General features: G+C 41.9%; 1 protein-coding gene across 1 annotated transcript in view; it reads right to left on the reverse strand.

The window, feature by feature from the left end:
* cngb1a (cyclic nucleotide gated channel subunit beta 1a) overlaps positions 1-22390 on the reverse strand; it is a 104940-nt gene that overhangs the window by 16301 nt on the left and 66249 nt on the right. The window contains exons 8-25 of the mRNA XM_084681975.1: positions 19116-19140; positions 18936-19020; positions 18733-18851; positions 18558-18615; positions 17967-18033; positions 17791-17815; positions 16249-16370; positions 16046-16158; positions 11803-11943; positions 4604-4865; positions 4455-4488; positions 3771-3815; positions 3498-3675; positions 3067-3189; positions 2626-2774; positions 2297-2503; positions 1836-2044; positions 1652-1702 (exon numbers count right to left, since the gene is read on the reverse strand). Of these exons, the coding sequence (XP_084538101.1) occupies positions 1652-1702; positions 1836-2044; positions 2297-2503; positions 2626-2774; positions 3067-3189; positions 3498-3675; positions 3771-3815; positions 4455-4488; positions 4604-4865; positions 11803-11943; positions 16046-16158; positions 16249-16370; positions 17791-17815; positions 17967-18033; positions 18558-18615; positions 18733-18851; positions 18936-19020; positions 19116-19140 (2013 nt within the window). The remainder of the gene's footprint in view (positions 1-1651; positions 1703-1835; positions 2045-2296; positions 2504-2625; positions 2775-3066; positions 3190-3497; positions 3676-3770; positions 3816-4454; positions 4489-4603; positions 4866-11802; positions 11944-16045; positions 16159-16248; positions 16371-17790; positions 17816-17966; positions 18034-18557; positions 18616-18732; positions 18852-18935; positions 19021-19115; positions 19141-22390) is intronic.

A 22390-nucleotide genomic window follows, 5' to 3' on the forward strand; every position in this document is an offset into this window, starting at 1 on the left:
AGCTACCAAAAAAATAGTTTGTCGCTAAAATTCCAGTCGATTGTTGATGCGTCTATGTTTTATGCAGAACTAGTTTCTTCAGAGCATAATAGGATTTTGGTGGCACGGTTCGACACGTGATTGTTCGACACTAATAAGGTAGCTACTTTTTGTCAACATGGATGGATATGGTTGGCAAATAGAGGATGGGACCTTTCACGTCACCTGTATCTCATAATCCTGTATCTCATAATTATGACTTAGTATTGTGAAGGAATGATAACATACTGCTAATCGATGATGCTATACCAATCACTACCTCGTATATGTATGTATACCCATTTTTCATGTAATGCTTACTACTAAAACATGTATCCAATTATAATCAATTGAATTAACAAAGAACTAATGAGATCATGCAACAGGATGCCTTCTGTGCAAGTGAGGCCGGGCTGAGACGAATGTTTGCAGCAAAGTGTGTGCGTCAATGTAACTCTGATGTGTGCAAACATGCCAAGGTCAGACAGGAGGAGAGCTCAAGACACTCAGAGACTGGTGCGAGCACAAAAGGGCTTCTCAGCTATTGGGAGTAAAAGTGTATGTATTGGGAGTAAAAGTGTATGGAGTAAAAGTTACATGTAAATGTAACTCTTCTCCGGACGGCTTAGACCAGCTGGTCTGACCACCTCTGGATATATTCTTTTCTGAGGACCCCTTTCCCTTGGAGACCCTGCCCCACCTTTCCCCATACATCATCGACCCTGGCCTGGTCTGCCTCACCCCCTTCTCCTGGAGACACGACCCCCCCCCCTTTTCCTTGGAGGTGCAGCTCCCATCTCCCTGTACGCCATCAGGACCTTGGGGCAATCTACTCCCTTCTCTGGAGCCCCCTTTCCTTGGATTACCTCAGACCTGTGGGTCTTGTCTGCCCTCCTCTCTGAGTAGACCTGTGGGTCTTCTTCGCCCCCCTCCCTCTCCGAACATCATCAGATCCTTGGACTGCCCACCTTGTGCCACCCCAACACCTTGGACATTTAATTGGACTATCACATCCCCGCCCTGTGGTCTTCTGACCAATCACCCATCAAAGGCACTCCCTCTCTGGGGGGTACAAGATCCGTCTCCGTCTCCCAAGACGTCTCCGTCTCCCAAGTTCTGTCTCCCAAGGGAGACAGAACTTGGGATGGGCAGAACTCTGATCTCTGTCACGACCACTTTCTCAACAAAGGCCTTCGTTTGTTCTATTCTGAGACTCTGTTTCTGTGAGACTGCTGTTGCATCATCTGATTCATTGTATTAGACTACGAACATCCTGGTGTGTTGTTTTCATTGTGTATCTTGTGATTGCATCATTACTTACATTAAACTACAAGTAACCTGATCCGATATTTAACCTTGTATTTTTCTCCACTACCCAGCTGAACATTCCTTAACAGTATCTCATAATTTCGATTTAGAATCTCATAATTATGACTTACGTTTCTCATTATTCCGATTTAGTATCTCATAATGACCTAATTTGTCTTTTTTTTTTTACTGGCGGAAATCGGCTTACATATCCCTGAAGATAGACTGTCCAGTCACAAACATAAACAGTGTAGCCATTGATATACATCTCATATACACTTTAATTAATGAAATTGAGTATAAATAAATTAAATTTTGACTTTACCTTAAATCTTTCAGTTGTCATGTAATTTTCTCTCATGTCCTTTTTTTCACACTTAAAAGAAAAAGGGTTCCATTAGTATAGACCTTCAGTCTTGCTAATTCACCCATGTATTCACATGGGCATAATGGGGTGTGTGTGTGTGTATATGTGTCCGTGTGTGTGTGTTTTTATAGTATTCTCTCACCACAATATCTCCTCCACGTACAAACTGTAATCTCGGCTGGAAGACAACAATGTCAAGAATGTAAATGAGGTCACAGGTGTAGTCTGTCAGCAGCCACCAGTATATGTTCTCCGAGGTCTGGTATGGGAACGCCCAGCGGACCGGGATCAGCCACACATTCCAGTTCCACGCCAGCATCACCAAGAACAGCCACATCACATATATTAGGTCTACAGGGACATGAGAGAGACATGACAAACAGACAATGAATTGTAATGTATAGGACTTTATTTAGGTATAGGACTAAATGCCCACACAGAGGGTATTGATAGCTTACTAGAGATGTATTATTTCTATCTATGGTATCCAAAGACAAGTTGAACAAGCCTGAACAATTTTCTTGTTTTATTATTCTTGTTATATTCTTGTATTATTATTTGATTTGGTAATATAGATGAGTTTGGGTGCAGTTGATAACTGACCAGTATAGGGATCAATGCTGGAGGGGAAGCGATAGTCCACTATCATGCGGAGCCAGCCAGGGAGAGAGGGCAGATTGGGCAGTTTGTGGATTTTAATGGGGTATCCAAAGAAGTCATAGAACTGATCCTCCTCCTCTTCCTCCACTGGGGTATCCTTCTCCTCCTTAGGTGGTGGGGGAGGGGGAGGGGGGGGGGCCTTGGCCGGAGCTGTGGCAGATGGAGGAGATATTTTCAAACAAGTGCACAGTGACAGACACATGCTACATATGCATCACAGGTAAAAGGATCTTAAATTAAAATCATGCGTAGGTCAGGTTGAGGTTACTTACAGGCTGTCGGACTTTCATCATCTGACTCATCCGGGTCAACAAGCCTGTCCTTTTGCCGTTCAGTTCTTTCTTTGAACAGCTTGAGCAGCTCAGCAAGTCTCTCATGGACCACAGCACTGGTATAACTGGCTGCAGACACTGGGCGTAGCCTGCGGCGGAAGATATTTAGTGATGGGGGTTCATCAGTATTGCCCTAATTTCCATGGCACAGATCAATCTCTATGCTTTTGTGTGTGTCTTGTTTAACTACCCTTGTGGGGGGGGGGGGGGGGGGTTAGAATTAGTGTTAGGGTTAAGGTTGGAGTTAGGTTTATTGTTATGGGCTAGGGGTCAGGGGTTAGGGATAGCAATATTTTGAATAGGAGTGAATTGTTTATCCTCACAAGGATAGTAAAACAAACCTGTGTGTGCGAGTGTGTGCGCATGTGTGTGTTCACTTACTCTTCTTCTGCCGTCAGTAGGTTGGGCAGGCCGGCTGGGGCCTTGACACTGTCCTTCATCTCATCATCGTTCTCATCAGTGGCACCTTCCTCTACTGGGTGGAGCTTAAGTGTGGGCGAGGCACTAAAGGGTGGAGATAAGGAAGTAGGATGAGATGGTGAGGGGAACTGAACAGGGAAATTTAAAGTAAATGTAAATTTTACAGGCTCTTTACAAAACAAAAGGAAAATTATGTCAGTTCTAAAAAGGAGAGGAAAATGACTGAAATGAAATACAGAGACAGAGTATACAGTATGATGAATTCATAGTCAGTTATTCTCTGTTTAGATCATAGAGCATGTAACGATTAATAACGAAAACTAGGAAGTGTGCTCTCAGCTGAACAGTGTGGATAAGTCAAGCTGTTCAGACAGTAAAGTGAGGAGCCTTACCTGTGCTTTAAAAGGGTGACAGGAGGCACAGTCAGGGTTTTGGGCTGGGGATCCTGAGGTGTGATGATCTGGGGGATGTTTAGGCTCTTTCCCACCCTAAACTCTTTGTCTACATCCTCCACTTTCACAGCTGGAGAAACACTGTTCCCATTTCCATTGCTTGTCCTGTGGCCTCCCTCTGAGGAACACATAGGAATATTATGGAGATAAGCTCTAGAAACTCTCGAACTCTCTGCAGTGACTGTTAAATGTAAACACAGCACAGCAGTTTACCTGAGCAGTGGTCAGATAGCTGTAGCTCTTTATGATGCAGCAGGACTGTGGTGGAGAGCATGATAATAGAGGTATCGTGTGAAGGTAATTGGGTCAGAGGATGGGGTTTGGGGTCCAAGTTCAAGGCTCTGGGGTGAGTCGGGAGGTGGAGGGAGAGGGCAGGGTGGAGAGGGTAGGGGGTCCCAATGACAGAGCAGAGCTTGGTTGGCACTGACTGTTGCTCTGCTACAGTGATTGTAAACTCCATGTCTAGGGCTATGGGTTGGGGTGGGAAGGGGAGGGCTTCAGCTCAAGCATTGGGCTGTTGGGATATTGGATTAAGGCTATTAAGGTGGTTCAGGATGTTAAGGTAGCTGTTTCGCGCCTGCTTGGGAAGATCAGATATCTCCTGGACAAAGAGAGCAAACTCCTCAGGTAGAGCGGGCATGGAAAACTTAGGGGGCGTGAGGTTGTTGTCATGCAGTAGCTGGCTGAAGCTGTCGAGGCACTGAGAGGCATGGGGGATTCGCAGGAGCAGGCTCTTTATTGGAGAACAGGTTGAGGGCACTGAACAGAGACATGGCCAGATAATCAATCAGATCAATGCAATCAAGCAAAGCAGGAAATCATATATGGGAAAAAGTCTAATAAACATTCTATCTTAAACTCAACAGTTTATTGGGTTATTAACAAGCTACAACTCACCTTCACATCCTCCTTCCTCTGCTGGCTCTTCTTCCTAAATGCAAATGTTTTGAAATCAACTTTCACCTTCAATCTGGGCATAGCTGTCTTTACAAATACCTCATCCATCCATCAACCTGTGATATTTCATAATATGGTTTAACCCCTACCTGAGCAGTGGGTCGAGCTTCTGGATCCTTTGTCTGTGGCTGACTGGTCACTGCCGGAGCAGGCTGCACCTCTGTTGCTGGGGAAGATACTTTTTTGGGCGGTTCTTGGGCAGGCTCTGGTTCCGGAGAGTCCTGCCTTGGGGGAGATTTAGGGCCGCTTTGGTCTGGCAGGGGGCTTTCTTCATCTGACTGGGGGTCAGCCACCAGCTGAGCCCGGGTAGGGCAGGGTAACCCCCCAGCTGGACACACATCCACCAGGCATCTGGGAAGGAGGAGGGGTGGTGGTGGGATGGGGAACGTCAGCGGAACACTTGCCCTCCACAAATGAGAGCAGCCAATGTACACCTCTTAGATGGACAGATATAAGATTCTGCATCAGGGTAATGTTTGTGCTTAAAATACACATGTGCAAACAATTTAAAATTAAGTTATAAAACTACACATCAGAGAAGTTCTAAGAATAAAGTGTAATTATATACTCAAATATATAATGTACCACATCAGTTGACTCATTACTGAAAACACAATGAAGCAACACAAGGAAACGTGAAAATGTCAAGAGTAAAAGAAGATAAGACAGAAATTACACATCTCAACATCTCAGCAAAAGACGGACAATTAGACAGATAAATACCAGAAGCAGCAGAAGTCAATTCACTCAGCTCTTCATAAAATCTATGTGGATTAGTACAGTGGTACTAATGGTTTCCCTCAGACTTAAATTACATGATATCCCCCAATGCATAACAAGCATATTTTACGGGAAAACAACTAGATATAATACTTCACGTGACCAAACGTGATATCAGAGAAGTTTCTCATTCCTACTGATTTGATTGTTCTGAGGGATAGGGCCAGAGCTCTGTATCTGATGTGTCACTCCTAAAAATAACAAACCCTAGAGGAATAGTCAAGACAAATTAAATAGGAATGTCAGATTGGTGCACATGGAAAGATCTTTGGGATGAGGTTGCCATAGAAACATAGGATTATAGAGACCACCTTTGTCTGTCTAGGGGGTGAGGATGCCGAGAGGACGTGAGTACTTTGGTTATGACTGTATTTCTCTTTGTTAAACTTTGGTCAAAGGTTTGCATGGGTTATTACACAAGATATCTGATTAAATGTGCCAATTTAAATTACCACATACCTTTTGAGGTCTGCTCTGATTCATTGAATTATAAAAGGGATAAAATAAAATGAAAGAGATTAGTCATTTGTATCAGCTACGAACATGGGAAGGTCGATGGAATTTGAGTTTTAAAAGTTACTTTGAAACTTACTAGTGAGTCATGGTTTCCACAAAGCGCATGCAGAAGCCAAAAGCACTTGCAGTGGACATCAGACCAATTAGCCACATAACGGGCACATTAAGAAAAAAAAAAGCATATAGCGCATGTGGAGTCAAAGCGCAACGTCATAAATATTTGATGCTGGGTTAAAACGTCCTTCCTAAATTCACAGCACAGTAGGACATGTGCCACCCATACAAAAGGAATGTACCCATTGCTATCTAACAAACAAGATCCAAAATAATTTGTTACGCTACTGAAACAGACAACCTTGACTTGAGGCTAAATTTGTAACACTTGGAGCGGTGTGCTGGTTCAACAGAATAATCCAGAATCTACCTATGGAACATTATGAGCATTATCAGTATGAGAGCACTTCCCAAATGCAGATATAACCCTCTATCCAATAAAGATTGGCCTGACTTGGTTATCTTAATTGCCACAGGGCTAGTAATGTCCTCAACATTGTTCCCCTTAACTGATTACATATACATTACATTTATTCATTTAGCAGACACTTTTATCCAAAGCGACTTCCAAAAGAGAGCTTTACAAAAAACGTAAAAACTTTACAAGTTTTTACAAGAGCTTTACAAAAGCTTTACAACTTATTGTCTTCAGTGACTACTTTCTCCTCTGTCCCACACTTTTCATTGACAGTCCTGTGTGTGGATAGTACATTTTCCTCGGCTAATTTACTTTTTGTTCAATTTCCCATGAACTCTTACTTTCTGCGCTCTTGTTACTCCTGCTGTGCAACCTGGACAGTGTGTAATGGGGGGGCAAACATAGCTTCCAAAAGAGAGCTCACTGCGCTCAACTGCAGCCTTGACAGCACTGCCTGTGACAGGTGAAGTCAATGTAATTTGTTAAAGGCAAAGATTCCACAGGATCTGAGGAACCAACTAACTGATTAAGATTGCTTGTGATGCCGTCATCAGGATTTGTCAAGTAGGTTACATGCACTGATGCACTGTCAGCTCCCCCCCCCCCCCCCCCCCCCACACACACACACACACACACACGGTCTCTAAGTTGACAAAATTGTATATCGTGTAAAGTATACTTATTAACTGTCAATAGTGTTAATGTGGTTATAACTATACAGGTGGTCCAGATTATGACCTCAGAACATTCCATATAGATTAAGCAGTGCAAAGCAAGGTGTCTGCAGTGGCTGTCTCACCCAGAGGTAGTCAGTAGCATATGTAAATGGCTTTAAATAGCAACTTCTCAGCACAAGCCTGTGCATAGGAAGTGCGTCACCCATACAATTTATCCACATTTCATTGCTGCTGTTTACATTTATAAACTCAACAGCTGAACTATGTGTAATAACCATATAAACAGATAAATGTATCTGATAGAAAGTCCTATGCCTGAGGATTGGTCTGTATGGGTGTGCTCTACCTCGCTATATAACCATACTAAAGATTTAGGAGCTCTACCTATCTGCTATAGATTCAGCTTACTCTGTTATCTTATTCTCTCCAGGGCTGGTATGGTCCTCATTCACACAAGTCTGGCCAGAATTCATATGCTCTTCAGTGAGAACTTTGTCCTCAATGTTCTCCGCATTGTCTTCATTGCTCATAGTTTGGTCCTGTTCAACTGCAGCCTTTCCTGTTGTCTGACTCTCTGAAGGTCTCCCATTCACTCTTCTGTTTACTTTCACCTCCGATATTTTACTCCATTCCATTTCAATATTATCCTGAATTGGGTCTTGTTTGATGTTTTCTACATTGCTTTCCATAAAAAAAAATGTCTCCTGTTTAGTTGTGCCCTCTTCACTGTTGTTTAGGATTATGTCCTCAGTGACTGGACTTTTGTCTTTTATCCGTCCAAAAACAATCGCATTTTTTGTAAACACAGCCTTCTCTGCATCTTGTTGGATTTCCTGGACTATGTTCTCATGTGCAGTAATTTTCTCCTGAGTTTGACATCCCTCAATAAAAGCAGCCTTCTCTTTTATCTTATCCTGATCAGTTGCCTTACATTCTTCACTTATTTCCACTGCAGATACAATTTTGTCATAATTTTTGGTCTTATTAGATATCTTCCTGGCCTGTGTTGCTGAATATTCCTCAATATCTTGGCTAACTGTTGTCAACTCCAATATCTTACTCTGCTCAATACTTTTATTCTCCTGCTGTAAGATACTGTCTTCAGTGCTCTGATTCTCCTCAGTAAATATCATCTTGGCTATTTTATTGTCCTCAAGACTTTTGTTTTCTTCTGTTTCTTTATTTTTTGTGCTTTTCCTTTCCTCAATTACACTGAGGTCTTGTACGTTTGTATTCTCTGATGTTTTGATTTCTCCAATTGCAGTAACCTCCTGTATTATTTGCACTTCTGAGCTTCTCGTCTGCTCAGATATCTGACATGTCCAGTCTTCTTTGTCTACTATGGTGGTTGTTGTACTGTTTTTGTTACTCATAAAACTGTTTTCCTCATCCATTATTAGTTTATTCTCAGTCCTTATCTCATTGTCAACCTCAGATATCTTACTGTCAAAAATGCCAATCTCTGTTTTGTTATTTGCCTTTATATCTTTCTCTCCAATAATATTTTTATCTTGGTAGGAAACATTTTTGTCTTCCTTCATGAAGCTTTCTTTAGAAACGTTTTCATGTATTTCTTTAATTTCTTCTGTGTTTTCTATACCCTTGATAATCAAAATGTCCTGTGTTGTTTTACTTTTCTCTGGATTTATTTTAATTACTGTTACTTGTGTTAGTTTGTCCTCAATTGCTTCATTATCTTCTGCACTCTCATAGTCCTCCATCAATATATCTTCCTCTGGTATCGGAACATTCTCAGATCTCTCACTGTCCTGTGCGGTCATACTGACTTCATTGTTAGGTATTTCCTCAATGACAGTAACATCTGTTATTTTGACATCCTTGTTGACTTTAAGCTGTTCTATAATTTTAGTCTTTTCAGAAATATGACCCTCTGTCACTTCTTTTCTTTCTTGGGCGGCATTATTTTTGTTGTGATCTATATTACTTTCATTCAATGTCATTTTGTCTGTTGCTTTGCTATTCTGCTTCTCCTCAGTAGTCATGATTTCCTCAATAACAGTAATATCCTCTGTAATCTCATTTTCTTTAAGACTCCTATGTTCCTGTGCAGTGGGAATATATATGCTGTTGTTAATCTCCTCCACTATAGTAAGCTCCACTACTTTAGTCTTAGCAGGAGTTTTAATTTCCTCAGGACTTTTATTCTCTGCGCTCTCGTCGCTCTCCTCCCGGAGCATCTGCAACCTGGACGGTGTGCAGGAGGGGACAAACAGATCTTCAGACAGTCTCAGGCAGTCACAGACTAGGTTTAGATTGGGTTACATAGGGTTGACAGTGAGGGGATCTTTAGAGTGCAGCATAGGGTAACAGGGGCCGGTTGCACAAAACACCTTAAGTTAAGATTTTCCTTGAAGTCAGAGTTAAGGTTTCCTTAAAATGTAATCGGTTGCACAAAGCACTCTTACGTCTTCTAACTTAAGTTAAGGTTTCCTTAAATGTTCCCTTAAGTATTTAAAATCATCTTGGTCGTATACTTAACCCTCGTGCTGCCTTCGGGTCACATGACCAAAAGGTTCATAACGAACCATCGTTGTGTTTACCCAATTTTACCCAATACAAAAGCAATTTTCTTTTTTTTCTTTTAACCTTCGCAATGTGGGGGGGTCTGAGACAGCCCAACGGTTAAAAGAAAATGCTTCACTTTGTTTTTGTATGCACTAAAGTTGTCGCAAACGACGGTGGGTCACAACGACTGATGGGTCAGAATGACCCGAGGAGAACACAAGGATTAAAGATTCCCTTAAAGTTGGTTAAAGCATTGCACGAAAGACCTTAGCAAACAAAGTAAGGAAGAAAACTTAAGGTACCTCTGACTTATGCTTTACCGCAACATGGCTGAGTTTATGGAGATGAATTAACCCATCCCACACCTATAGCACTCTGTTAGGCTACTGTGCTGCAGTCTAAACATGAAGGCTTTTTATGCGTCGGCTACCGCTGTAAATTAAGTAGCTAGCCTAGACTCCCACCAGTAATGCTGTTGATCTCATTTTGATCTAAAGCAGGGGTGTCCAACTCCGGTCCTTCGAGGGCCGCTGTCCTGCATGTTTTAGATGTTTCCCTGATCCAACTCACCTGATTCGAATAAATGTTCGTTATAACAACCCATTTAATTGAATCAGGTGTGTTGGAGTAGGGAAACATCTAAAACATGCAGGACAGCGGCCCTCGAGGACCGGAGTTGGACACCCCTGATCTAAAGTAATCTGAAGTAAACTAGCTCTAATGTTACTGTGTAGCAACAAGACCTTTAAGTAAAGTTGATATCACCGGTTTTATTGGACTCCCTCCTGAAATTGGTTCTCTTTTTTGGACATAACAGTCAAGTTATCATATAGCTAGAGCTAGCTATATTTTTTATTTCTTGAATTGACCGCTTCACCAAACTTCTTGTTTATCTTTTATACAATTTCATCCTACATTTGTTGTTTTTTGTTAGCAGTTATTTGTGGATCAAATTTACGTTTTAGTATGTGCTTTCTTTTTTGTATTCCTGTAGAAGCACAATATTTTCCTCTGACCGATTTGTTTTCTTGCCTTCTTTTTGTAGGTTGTAGCTAGCTAGATCTAAGGTAGCGCTGAGGACAGTGATGCAACACTATCGATACAACTGAACAAACGCGGTATCTGTGGAAACAGTCAAATGTTACTGCTGTGAAATCACATTCAATGTAGTAAATCCCTTAATGTTTCACCTTAGCTAAGGAAACCATTTAATGGATTCTGTGCAACCCTTTTAAGTAAATCCCTTGGCTAAGGAGAAATGTACCCTAAAGTGTCATAGTTAAGGAAAAAACTTCAGGTGTTTTGTGCAACCGGCCCCATAAGTTTACTGATTCCCTTTGTTAAACAATACTGATAATTATCAAAGAATAGGTCTGTCTAGGTTGTAAACATATTCTAATGGTTAAGTATTAGAAAAGAAGAGACAGCTTCAGAACTTTAGCAGTTCATCAATATAACTTAAGCATTTTATATAACTGCAGAATGCAGTTAAGTGGGAGTAGGGTTGTGATGGTAGGAGTGGTCACTTTTAGATTACCAGACATTAAAGGAAAGGCTCAGCTGTGTGACGGTACTGAGAAAAAAGAGGGATGACAATCGCCAGGTACTGGTAAATAAACGAATAAGCTTCACAAACTCAGTCAGTTCCTGACTGCATTCCTCCCTTTTTTATGTCTGTATCTCTGGTGGTTGAATGCCCCATTTTTTTAGTATGACGTCAACTTGCTGAGTCTCCCTTTACTGCTCCAGATGGAAGTTGCCCATAACCACAGATCTGGAATCAGGTGACCCTTACTCCATGACCTTCAGTCATTGTGAAGTATCATCTGATCCTTTATCAGTGATCATGGACAACCTCTACCCACTTTGAGAGTAGGAGGCGGCAGGATAGATGTGAGATAGCAGGAAGAGGGGGTGGGACTTACTCTGGGTCTTCCTCGTTCTCTTCCTCCTGGATATTGTGCAATCTTTGCAAGACAGACAGGGTAATTATAATAGTGATTACATGTCCTGTGTGTATATGTGAGTTTGCGTGATTGTTTATGTGTGTGTATTTGTGTATGAATTGATGTACCATAGCACTAAGTGCCGCTTTTAGCCCTACATAGCGCTTTTCATCATAATCCAGTGATTATCACCTCAGTGATTCAGACCAAGCAGCAAAGGCACATAGTAACCCTGAACAACAGGAGACAGAGTTCATTCAACCTTCCAAGTTGATTTAAAAAAGTATGGGTAAAAGTGAGGAAGGATGAGTTAGATTGGAGAGACAGAGTGTAAGTGTGTGAGTGCGCATGTGCGTGTGTGTGTGACTTACTGCTCTCCTTCAGCCTCCTGCTGTGTGCCTGTGGCCCTATTGGCAGTCTGCTCCTCCTCCAGCTGTCGGATTGCCAGCTCTGCTGCCTGTCTGGCCACCTCTTCAGCCAGCCGTGCCGCCTCCAAACGCTCCTGCTGCAGCCTGCCAGGGCCACAAGGCAGGGTTCAGGGGTTAGGGCAGGGCTCCAGACTGCAACCAAATGGTCGCATTTTGCAACCAGTTTTTGAGACAGTGCAAGCATTTTTTACAAGCACTCGCGCATGTGTGACCTACAAAATTGGAATTTATTGGATGTGCACAACGTCAGCACATGTTTGCAATAGATACAACATTCTAGTAAGACATGGATATCAGCGAGCCCTCAGCATTAGTACCGTAGCTAAAAGTCTAGGAAAGTTGAGGCTATTTTTCGCTAGGTTCCTACGAACTAGTGATTCGTTCATTTTGAACAAATCCTTACAAGGACTCGGGAGTAACGAGTCCTCTCAAAGAGTGATTCGTTCATTTTCTCGTGGCCACGCATCGGGACTGTTGCATTTCTGTAGCCTAATAAACAGAAATGATTTCTTAATTTCCCAAATCGGTCTTCGGGTACGAGTCTTTGGATCATTTTTCACGTGACCTGTATAGGCTCTGTACTGGTAGCTAGAGGAAACAAACGATTTGTTCATTTCCCGACTCGGTCTTTCTACGAGTCTTTGGATCATTTTTCCCGTGACCTGCATAGGCTCTGTTAGCCTGGCTCTGCCCTCCTACGTACTTCCGCTCAATTTGGATTTTGCTTCTGTACTAGGTCTAGGAGCTCGGCTCTGAAGTTGGTTTCCAGAAACACATTTTTTGTAGGTCCAATCAGCAAACAGAGGGAGTGGCTGAAAACGATGACGTTAATGTTGTGCACTAGTTTGAGTAGTTCAGTAATGGCGGCGGAGAAAGATGCGAGCGAAACTATTCTGCGGTTGTGGCAACGCTGCCGAATATCCATAGGTTAAAGCCGGAGCAAGAACATTCCTTGCTGCTCCCCACGGGGTTCGGGAAAAGTTTGATTTTCCAGCTACGGCAGCTAGCTCCGTTACAGTAGTGGTGAAGGAGTTGGCTAAGGCGAACGTTTGCGATTGGTTATGTGGAAGAAATTTAGATTTCCTGTGTGCTTACATTATTCACTAATCAAGAGAACTAGTCATTGGATACTAGTTAGTATGTTCTCATGTAAGCTTGCTATTAATAAGAGTAGATTGTGTCTATGTGTCAGGGTTAATAGATGTTTGAGATCAGGAGAAAGTACTGGCTAAATGGTCCTTGTTATGACTACAAGGAGAGCTCCAACTATGAACTCTTTAGTCTGAGTGGTCATGTGTTGGGAGCTGTGAATCTCTTTCTCTGAGACTGTTGTAACGTCATTACTGCCTGACTGTCACTATCTATGTTTACATTCTTGTGCCCTATAAAAGATGGTCCTCCGGCCTTCAGAGCGGAGAGAGACTTGATTGAGACCTAAGCCTGGTGTCGTGTTGTCATTTATTATCAGAGGTCTGGTTTTTCTCTCCCAATCTGCAGATTGATAAATACTTACTAAAAATCCAGAACTCAACTGAACTTAGTCACTCCGTTTATGAAGAGACAGACAAAACACTTTCTTCATCAGTTATGGCAAATCAGAGTGGCTCTGGGCAGATCCAATAGTTTTAAACTTCAACAGAGGACCCGCCTTCAAGGAAGTTAACGTTTGTCAATGGAGCGATCCCAGACCCTCTGTACAAATGAAATGTACGAGGGTCTGGTTATGACCAGGCTAAGGCTCTGTAGCAAGAGGAAACAAACGATTAGTTCATTTCCCGATTCGGTCTTTCTACAAGTCTTTGGATTATTTTTCACGTGACCCGCATTGTATTTTTTAGTAGAGGAAACAGTTTCCTCATTCCCTTTCGCGTGGCCGCTGCTTTAGTAGCCTGGCTCTGCCCTCCTACGTACTTCTGCTCAATTTGGATTTTGCTTCTGTACTAGGTCTGGGAGCTCGACTCTGAAGTCGGTTTCCAGAAACACATTTTTTGTAGGTCCAATCAGCGAAAAGAGGGAGTGGCTGAGAACAATGACGTTAATGTTGTGCACTAGTTTGAGTAGTTCAGTAATGGCGGCGGAGAAAGATGCGAGCGAAACTATTCTGCGGTTGTGGCAACGCTGCCGAATATCCATAGGTTAAAGCCGGAGCAAGAACATTCCTTGCTGAGTTTTGTTGGTGGCCATGATGTTGTGGCCCTCCTCCCCAAGGAGTTCGGGAAAAGTTTGATTTTCCAGCTACGGCAGCTACTGTAGCTCCGTTACAGTAGTGGTGAAGGAGTTTGGTCGAACGCTTGCGATTGGTTATGGCAAATCAGAGTGGCTCTGGGCGGATCCAATAGTTTTAAACTTCAACAGAGGACCCGCCTTCAAGGAAGTTAATGTTTGTCAATGGTGAGATCCCAGACCCTCTGTACAAATGAAATGTACGAGGGTCTGGTTAGGACCAGGCTACTGTTTTAGTAGGAAGTGAATGATATTTGCAATATCATTCATCATACTGACTGGTTTTGTTATTTTCCCTTTACGTTTACACTTACAGTTTAGTGCAGTGTAATTGTTTGCAGTGATAATTAAAAGCTACTGTGATAATAAATGACCAAATCATACAAACTGTCATGATACATTATTGTATCATGCAAATAATGAACGAATGTTGAAATGAACGAATGACTCGAAAAAAGATTTGGTTATTTTACTGAACGAGATTCAAAGAACCAAATCAGTAAATGATCCGAACATCCCATCACTACTACGAATCTGCCAGACAAGTGAATTCCCCTTCGGTCTTTTGGTGAGCAGTTTCACAAGCCTTTTTTACCCGGCGTCATGGAGCTGAGCAGCTAAATACTTATTTAGCACTAGCGTTGCTACTGTATCCCTGTCTGTTTGCGCTGTTGCGTTGTTATACTCAGCAAGTATTGAGTCGTGATGTCGGGGGAGGACTGATCGAAAAGTGTATCATACATTTAAGTCATTTAGCTAAGACTTGCATGTACAGCGCGTAATGCCACATTAAATGTATTTTAACTCAAGCTTATGTGGGGGGGTCGTTGTTTATCAGTTGTAAAAGTGTCAGGAAAAAAACCGGACCCATCTGCAGCCGACGCAAGCATATCCTACAAATTGGCGATTCTACGATCAGACCTTTAGGGGTGCTCAGTCCCAATGAGAATGTGACGTGAATACAGTCCCTTGCAAATGTGCTAAACCCCCTTGCTAATATAAATCCCCAATTTCACTGGATAACAATGAATACATTTCTGTATTATTATGCAAAATATAAGCCTGGCTGCCAGCCCAACTTAACCCCGCCCACAAAAAAATTTGTCTGGAAGTTGGGTCTGGAGTTAGCCTGGCTGCCAGCCCAATTCGCCCCGCCCACAAAAAAAATTGGTCTGGAACTTGGGCCTGGAGTTAGCCTGGCTGCCAGCCCAACTTCGCCCCGCCCACAAAAACATTTGGTCAGCAAGTTGGGTCTGGAGGGTCTCCTATTGGGAACAACTATATAAAACCTGGATCTGGGCGGACCAATGAAATTGCCAAGGCGGGCTTTATACGATGATGGACAGATGATCAACAGTAACGTAATCAACAACGTCACGAAAGAGCCCTTGGGTTGAATTCGCTTTCAACAAACAACATTACGTTGCTCTGATTGGTTGTAGGTCAATCCAATTGAGCGAAGAGGCATTTGTTTTACAAGTTCGGTTGAAACATGCCCCATACTCACAGCCCAAAGGAGAGTTATCAGACTCATTTTCTGACTAGAATTATGAGTATGACAACGTCAGGCTAGCAAAATATTGAAAGAATGAAAAAACTAAGGATGTCCCTTTCTTCATGAACTACCAGCATCAAATGATAATAAACAATATTTTTATTTTCCATTATTATTTTTTGGATTGCTGAGATGAAACTTAGGAGCACCTCTAAAAAGGGTCTAAAATTCGCCACTGACTTGTACCCTCTCTAGTTACATTAATAATTACATTGCAGGTTAATATAAGGTGTGCCACTAAATTTTCCTCTTGCGCTCCTAAAATTGTCAGTCAGTGGCTACTGTGTTCCTAGTAAAAAAATTTAGTCTGGAGCCCTGCGTTAGGGGTCAACGGCCAGGGGACAGGCATCAAGGTGTCACATTCAACTTTACAGGAATCACAAGAGAAATACATTAATTCTTCTTCACCTCTCCTCCATTTGAGCTAAGACTGTTTGCTCAGCCTCCTTCTTAATGTTTTCCATCAGGGGAGTCCATCTCTCTGTCTGGGTCTCTGCATCTTCAGCCTGCATGGCCATCACCTGACATCACAGAAAAACATTCATTCACAATCATTGGAGCTCCCAGGCAAGGTCATTAACAATAATGGTTTCAAAATGTCAGACTCTGACCTCTGGCATCAGGGAGGGGAGGGGATGCTGGATCTGACAACTGTGTGGATCCTGGTTCTCCATTACCCAGTTGGCATCCACCTCCTCCAGAGCCATGTCTGTTGGGTCTTGCAGTATGCAGACTACACACCAGGAAACACAAGAGGAAACAGGAAGTGGGCAGTAGGTCAAAATGTTAAGGATTAAGTTATAAACCTATATATCTGCTAATGTTAACACCTCACTTGGGAACAACAGAATAATTACAATCCAAAAGGCCATCGTCATTCAACACACCCAAATACATTTCATGCGCTTTATTAGACATAGACATTTATTCTGTATAACAAACTGCATCTGATGTAATAACATAATCATTACAAACAATAGTATAGCTGCCTGGGCATAGCTAGCTATTGCCTCTCATGTGACATCAACAAAAACAAATGTCCTCAAAAAGCATTATGTGTTACAAGCAAAGTCCTCTGTGAACAGTTGTCTGTTATCTACTGCAATAAATTGCTTTTGGCTCTACTCATCTTGATCCGAGCAAAACTGTGGGAGTTCTGTATTGGACCTTACTGTTGTTCAATCATCAGCAATTCTGTTGACAACAGCAATATGTCACTCAATCAATGTTTCGCAATAGAAAGAACATACAGAACAGAATTGCTGATGATTGAACAACAGTGTAGTCCTGAGGTACCACACAGTCATGATAAAGGATGGGTCAAATTGCCCATTTAGGATTTATAACACTGGGTGATCATAGGTTTAAATTACAGCATATTTGGATGATTAATATTCTATAGTACATTTTAATGATTCATTTATTCACAAGGAATTCCTTATTTTCAAACGTGGAAAATATAGGAAAAAGTGCATTATGCATCATAGCTGCGCAAAAATAGCTGAAAGCCTTAGCTTTACAGAGCAACTGGTTTAGTCTAATTGTTCCATGCTTCCCAGTCTGCGTGAGCATCTAAGTGTGTGTGTGTGTGTCTGTTTGTGTGTTTTAGTGACTCTCTCCCAGTCTTCCTTCTCCTTATGTTTAAGGGGCTCTCAGCGCCTTCCCCCTGAAACAAAAGGAGAAGAGGAGCCTAGTTAGAGTCTGTCTCAACAGACACTAACCCTGACCATATAATCTACTAATCAGCTCATCAATCAATCAGTCAATCCATCCATAACTCAGAAAATATATTAAGACGTGTAATTCTCTAATTAAATATATTGTGTATTAAGAACTGATCTATGAAGATCAGATTCCCTGTGCTTTACACTGTCCCTCAAAGCCTAGCCGAGTAACTCAGCCAAAAGCCACCCTATAGAGCTACTATTGTCCAACCATCCCTAACTCATTAATGATAAAACTGGCTGTTTGGTATTTGATGTTATGGACTCCCAGACATGCACGCACCCCTGTGTTCTCTGACAGGCCTTGGTGTTGTGCTGTGTGGGGTGTAGAGTACCATGGTACGCTATTTGATTGGGTCTGTTACCCACTACTGTAATTCACCATCAGGCTCTTCTGTTGTGTGTGTATTGGGTGAGAACACTACTTACTGTTCTGCACATCCTCACAGCCATCCTGTGTGTGACAGAAAAATGTGTTTAATTGGTAACATCATGGGTTGTGCATGGGCATTTCATTTGATTTATGTATTATTATTTCATTGTAAATTAAATGTTTGCTTGTTTGGAAGTCACCAACACTGGTTGTATAACAAAAGGTCACTCACTCCATTGGTCTTGGGGACTGGCTGTGGCAGTATACGCCCCAGGCCCTGAACGATCCAGCCCACCACACTGCACAATGAGAGAACACATCTGAGAATGCACCATACAGGCGTGGTCCTTGGAGTCATTACTATAGTAACGGTTTCATGGTTATTGTTATTTGGTACATGGTTATTTCATGGTTATTTCCCCTTCTGGATTAATACAGTTATATCTAATCTAAAATCTCTCCAGCACTGTTGGTACACAGCATCAGCATACAGACAGTTGCAGCAGCAATGCAATATATTCGGCCTGGATAGAATGAGATTCTAAAAGGCAGCTTGGCATTGCATTATTGCCATTCAAAATTGAGTTTATCAAAAGCATATCACCTACTTAGGCTTCTGTCCTTCCTCTCTGTCATGGCATGAAATACCAAGGTTAAGATAAACTTTTTGTATATATATGTTTTTATTCAGCAGCAGTTCCTGCTGCTTACAGTATAACCCTAACGAATGTTGAGTTAACAGTTGTTGGTGTTACTGTTTTGTTACAGCATCGCTTAAAACACTTGTGTATGTGTAAATATAATGAGAACTCAAGAGTCTTACTTTTCTCCTTTGACCTCTTCCTCTACTGTTTTGGGGGGCTCAGGTGGTGGAGCAATCACTGCAAGAGTGAACCACACATTTGAGTACAGATATTTTTATTTTCTCAAAGACAACAATAATTTCCATTATTCTGATTGTGATATTACTAGCTGTGGTAATCTATGTGGAAATGTACCTTTCTGTGGGCATGAGTCTATCTTCTCTTTTTTCACCTGGCTTTCTGTGTTGGTTGTGATGTATATCTCTGGCTGAGGAATCACCTTCTCAATGCCATGCTTTATCCAGTCAATTACCCTAAGAAACACACAAACACACACGTTAAAAAGTATCTTGGTATCCAGAGAGAGAGACAGACAGAGAGAGGGAGGGGAAAAATACCTTGGTGGAAAGGGCTTGTTATTGTCATCAGGCTCTTCATCAGAGACAAGCTCCACCACAGGGATGTGAGGAAGAGGCTCTGCATCTAGAGATTATCATCATCACCATCATCATCATCATCATCATCATCATCATCTTTGTTGTTTCTATTCACTAATGAAGAAATTGTGTTTGTCTCACCTGGAACATCTTTAATATCATGCACCTGAGGACAAACACAAGAAGTCAGTAAGGATCCCTAAGGATCCTGATGGACGTACAGTAAATCACTGATGAACAACTCGGAACCAGAGAAGGTCATGAGTTGGATCATATCTCGTGCCTTAACAAAGATGTAGCCAAGGCATGTCACAATGTAGAGAGTAAGAAAGTGAAAGGTCTGGTGGCTACAAACATAACTAAAATAAAACACTTTTGGATTTGCTATGTGAAATATTACATTGATATCGCGTAGGTAAGATTAACTATTTTTCTAGGTCAAGAGTTGTTCAACTCACTCTTTTTCTAGGTAAAGAGTTGTTCAGCTCACCCTTTTCACATTAACATTTTCTGCTCTCCGACCCTGATCAATCTGAAGTCATGGATGGGATTAACCTCATACCTGCATTAGTTGATGTTGCATAGATCAATGGAGCAAGCAAGAACAAGCCCTACTGTCAAACAGGGGCACAGCTGGAAGGGGAGAGGGAAGGAGAGGAGGCTTTAAGCTGCAAGGTGACCTCCTAGATCTAGGTCAGAACACTAGTCATCAAAATTATTTTTATTTTCTAAATTGTACTCTGGTCTTTGAGTAAGGAACTTAAATCAACAATGAATGCAATTTTTTTTTTTTTTTTTTTGGGGGGGGGGTGGTCCAAGGTCAAGTGTCCTGCTCATGCCAGTGTCCTTCACTACTTGGATCTGTAGGACCATTATTGAGCAAATCTATGGCAGAGTGGTTGAACAGCAATAGGTTTTGGTTTGCAAGGGGCCATGCGTGCTACTCACTTACTTATGTCTTAACCTCCGGCACCTTGCTCACCTCTGCAATCTAAATGGAAATTCTGTTAAACAGGGCAAGGTGCCACCCTACTCCACTGACAACAGTGGGCTGATGAGTTTCCCTGTTTCCCTGGGAGGGAACCTATTTAGGGTTCCTCCAGTCGGAGGGAACCTATTGTTTTTGTTAGTATTCCTATTATCATTATATTTCTCCAAGAAATGGCTGAAGAGATCAAAAAGTCCTTGGCCCAATGATACAACAGGTCACTCCTCCCAGACGCCTAATGGCCCATGTACGCCCATAGGTTGCGCTATAAGCCACATCCAAAGTCTATGTGATTTCCCCTGCGCCCCCTTACTCCAAAAAGCCTGAACATTGGTGTTCATTCCTTATTTCTCATGGGGAACAAAAAAGCCTCAAGGATCCTTAAGGTTCGCCATGATAGATTTTGCTGTATTGTCCAAATTTCGTACAACCTTCTAAACCATACTCCTCATGAACCATAGATCCGACTTGAAATGTGTTACAGATGTGAAGAATACATGTCTTTATATAGGGTGAAATTGAATAATAAATGCAATACAAAATGGCTGAAAGTGGTGTATTTATGTAAATGTCTATATTGGCTCAATATCTTTGCGTCAATAAATCAGGGACGTAATCACATCCCCCCCAATATTCAAATCTGGTCAAAATGTCCCCCCCAATACATTGATATAAAAAACAAAAAAAAACAAATGTGCTACGCTACAGGGTGAGACCCTCATACTTCCCCATTACATGAAGTAGATTTGCTCTCTTGTCCAACTCTCAATCTTCTACAATGTACATTTTTATAATATTTTCCCATCATGTGGAAGAACCCGCATCGCTGCTTGCAGCTATATTTAGGGTTCCTTCGGTGGGAGGAAACCTATTGTTTTTGTTAGTATTCCTATTATTAGGGTTCCTCCGGTAGGAGGAAACCTATTGTTTTTGTTAGTATTCCTATTATTATTATATTTCTCTGCTAAATGGGCCAACAGCTCAAAAAGTCCTGGACCCGATTTTTTACAATTTGGCCCAATGATACAACAGGTCCTACACGGCTAGTGGCCCATGTGCGCCCATAGGTGGCGCTATAAAACACGCCCAAAGTCTACGTGATTTCCCCAGCGCCCCATTATTCCAAAATGCTTGAAAAATGCTATACATGCCTTATTTCTCATGGGGAACAAAAAAGCCTCAAGAACCCATATGGTCCGCCATGATAAATTTTGCTGTACTGTCCAAATTTGGTACAACCTTCAAAACCCTTCTCCTCATGAATCATAGATCCAATCGACTTGAAATTTGTAACAGATGTGTAGAATACATGTTTTTATAAAGGGTCAAATTGAATAAGAAATGCAATTCAAAATGGCTGAAAGAAGTGTATTTATGTAAATGTCCAAATTGCCTAAATATTTTTTTTGTTAATAAATCAAATGACTGATTGTTTTTCAAATCTAAAAGGGTTCAATACGACATCAATCTCTAGTACCATAAACAATTTCACCTTGGTATGTCAATATATGATTGAATTCAATTGAATTGCTCCACAGTGCGCGCGCTCCAAATTCTCACAGACTCATCCTGCCCCTTGACACTAGGGTGACCACCTGTCCCGCTTTGCGTTGTGTCGCACAGCATTTTCACCCCTTGTTCCACACGTCGCATATTGAAAATGCTATGCTATACAACGAAAAGAGGGACAGGTGGTCACACTACTTGACACACGCGCGAGCTTGGCGAGACGCACATACAACCTTTCTGGAAATGGTGTGCTGACCAAGCCCCACCCTCATTTCGCTTCCAATCGCAGCTCGCCGTTACGAATATAAATTATTTTTTGGCTGCCATTGTTGTTTTCAACTGGAATCACCTGATAGCCGTGTTGGAGGCAGCCACGCTCGGTAAGTCCTATTTTTACACATTGTAAGCTAGAATCAATGATTGGGTTCGTGAAAGTACAATACTCTTGAATTATTGTGAAGGTTTGACCACTTTGAGACCTTTAGATCGTGAGTTTGAAGTGACGGAAAACCGAACTCGAAAAGTAGCTAGCTTTTTCCCTCTGTGTAATTACTGAATCATGTAGGTTAGCATCTCGGCAAATTCGTCAAAAAGCTAGAGGAGGGCAGGTTTTAGGAGAACAAGCGATTCCCCACAGACCTGTCGGCTCAGAATTTTGAATTGGCTCGTGAAAGTCTTTGTAATAAGCCTATGCGCCAGGAAGACCGCATAGGCTTAGGCGGCAGCCATGTTTTGGTCGCGTCATGTTCATAAGTTCACCATTTCACAGTTCGGTCGACACCAAAAATGTAGAGGAGGGCAGCCTTTAGGAGTTGTGGGAATTGTGCTTTTAGCCAGATGCTCCGATTATTTTTGTGATTTGTGGAAAACTTGCAAGTGGAGTGAGACTGCGTCCCGGGGGTACATTCTTTTGACTTAG

Source organism: Hypomesus nipponensis, chromosome 19 (genome assembly GCF_054491055.1).
Source record: "Hypomesus nipponensis isolate SF chromosome 19, ASM5449105v1, whole genome shotgun sequence".
Classification (NCBI taxonomy): domain Eukaryota; kingdom Metazoa; phylum Chordata; class Actinopteri; order Osmeriformes; family Osmeridae; genus Hypomesus; species Hypomesus nipponensis.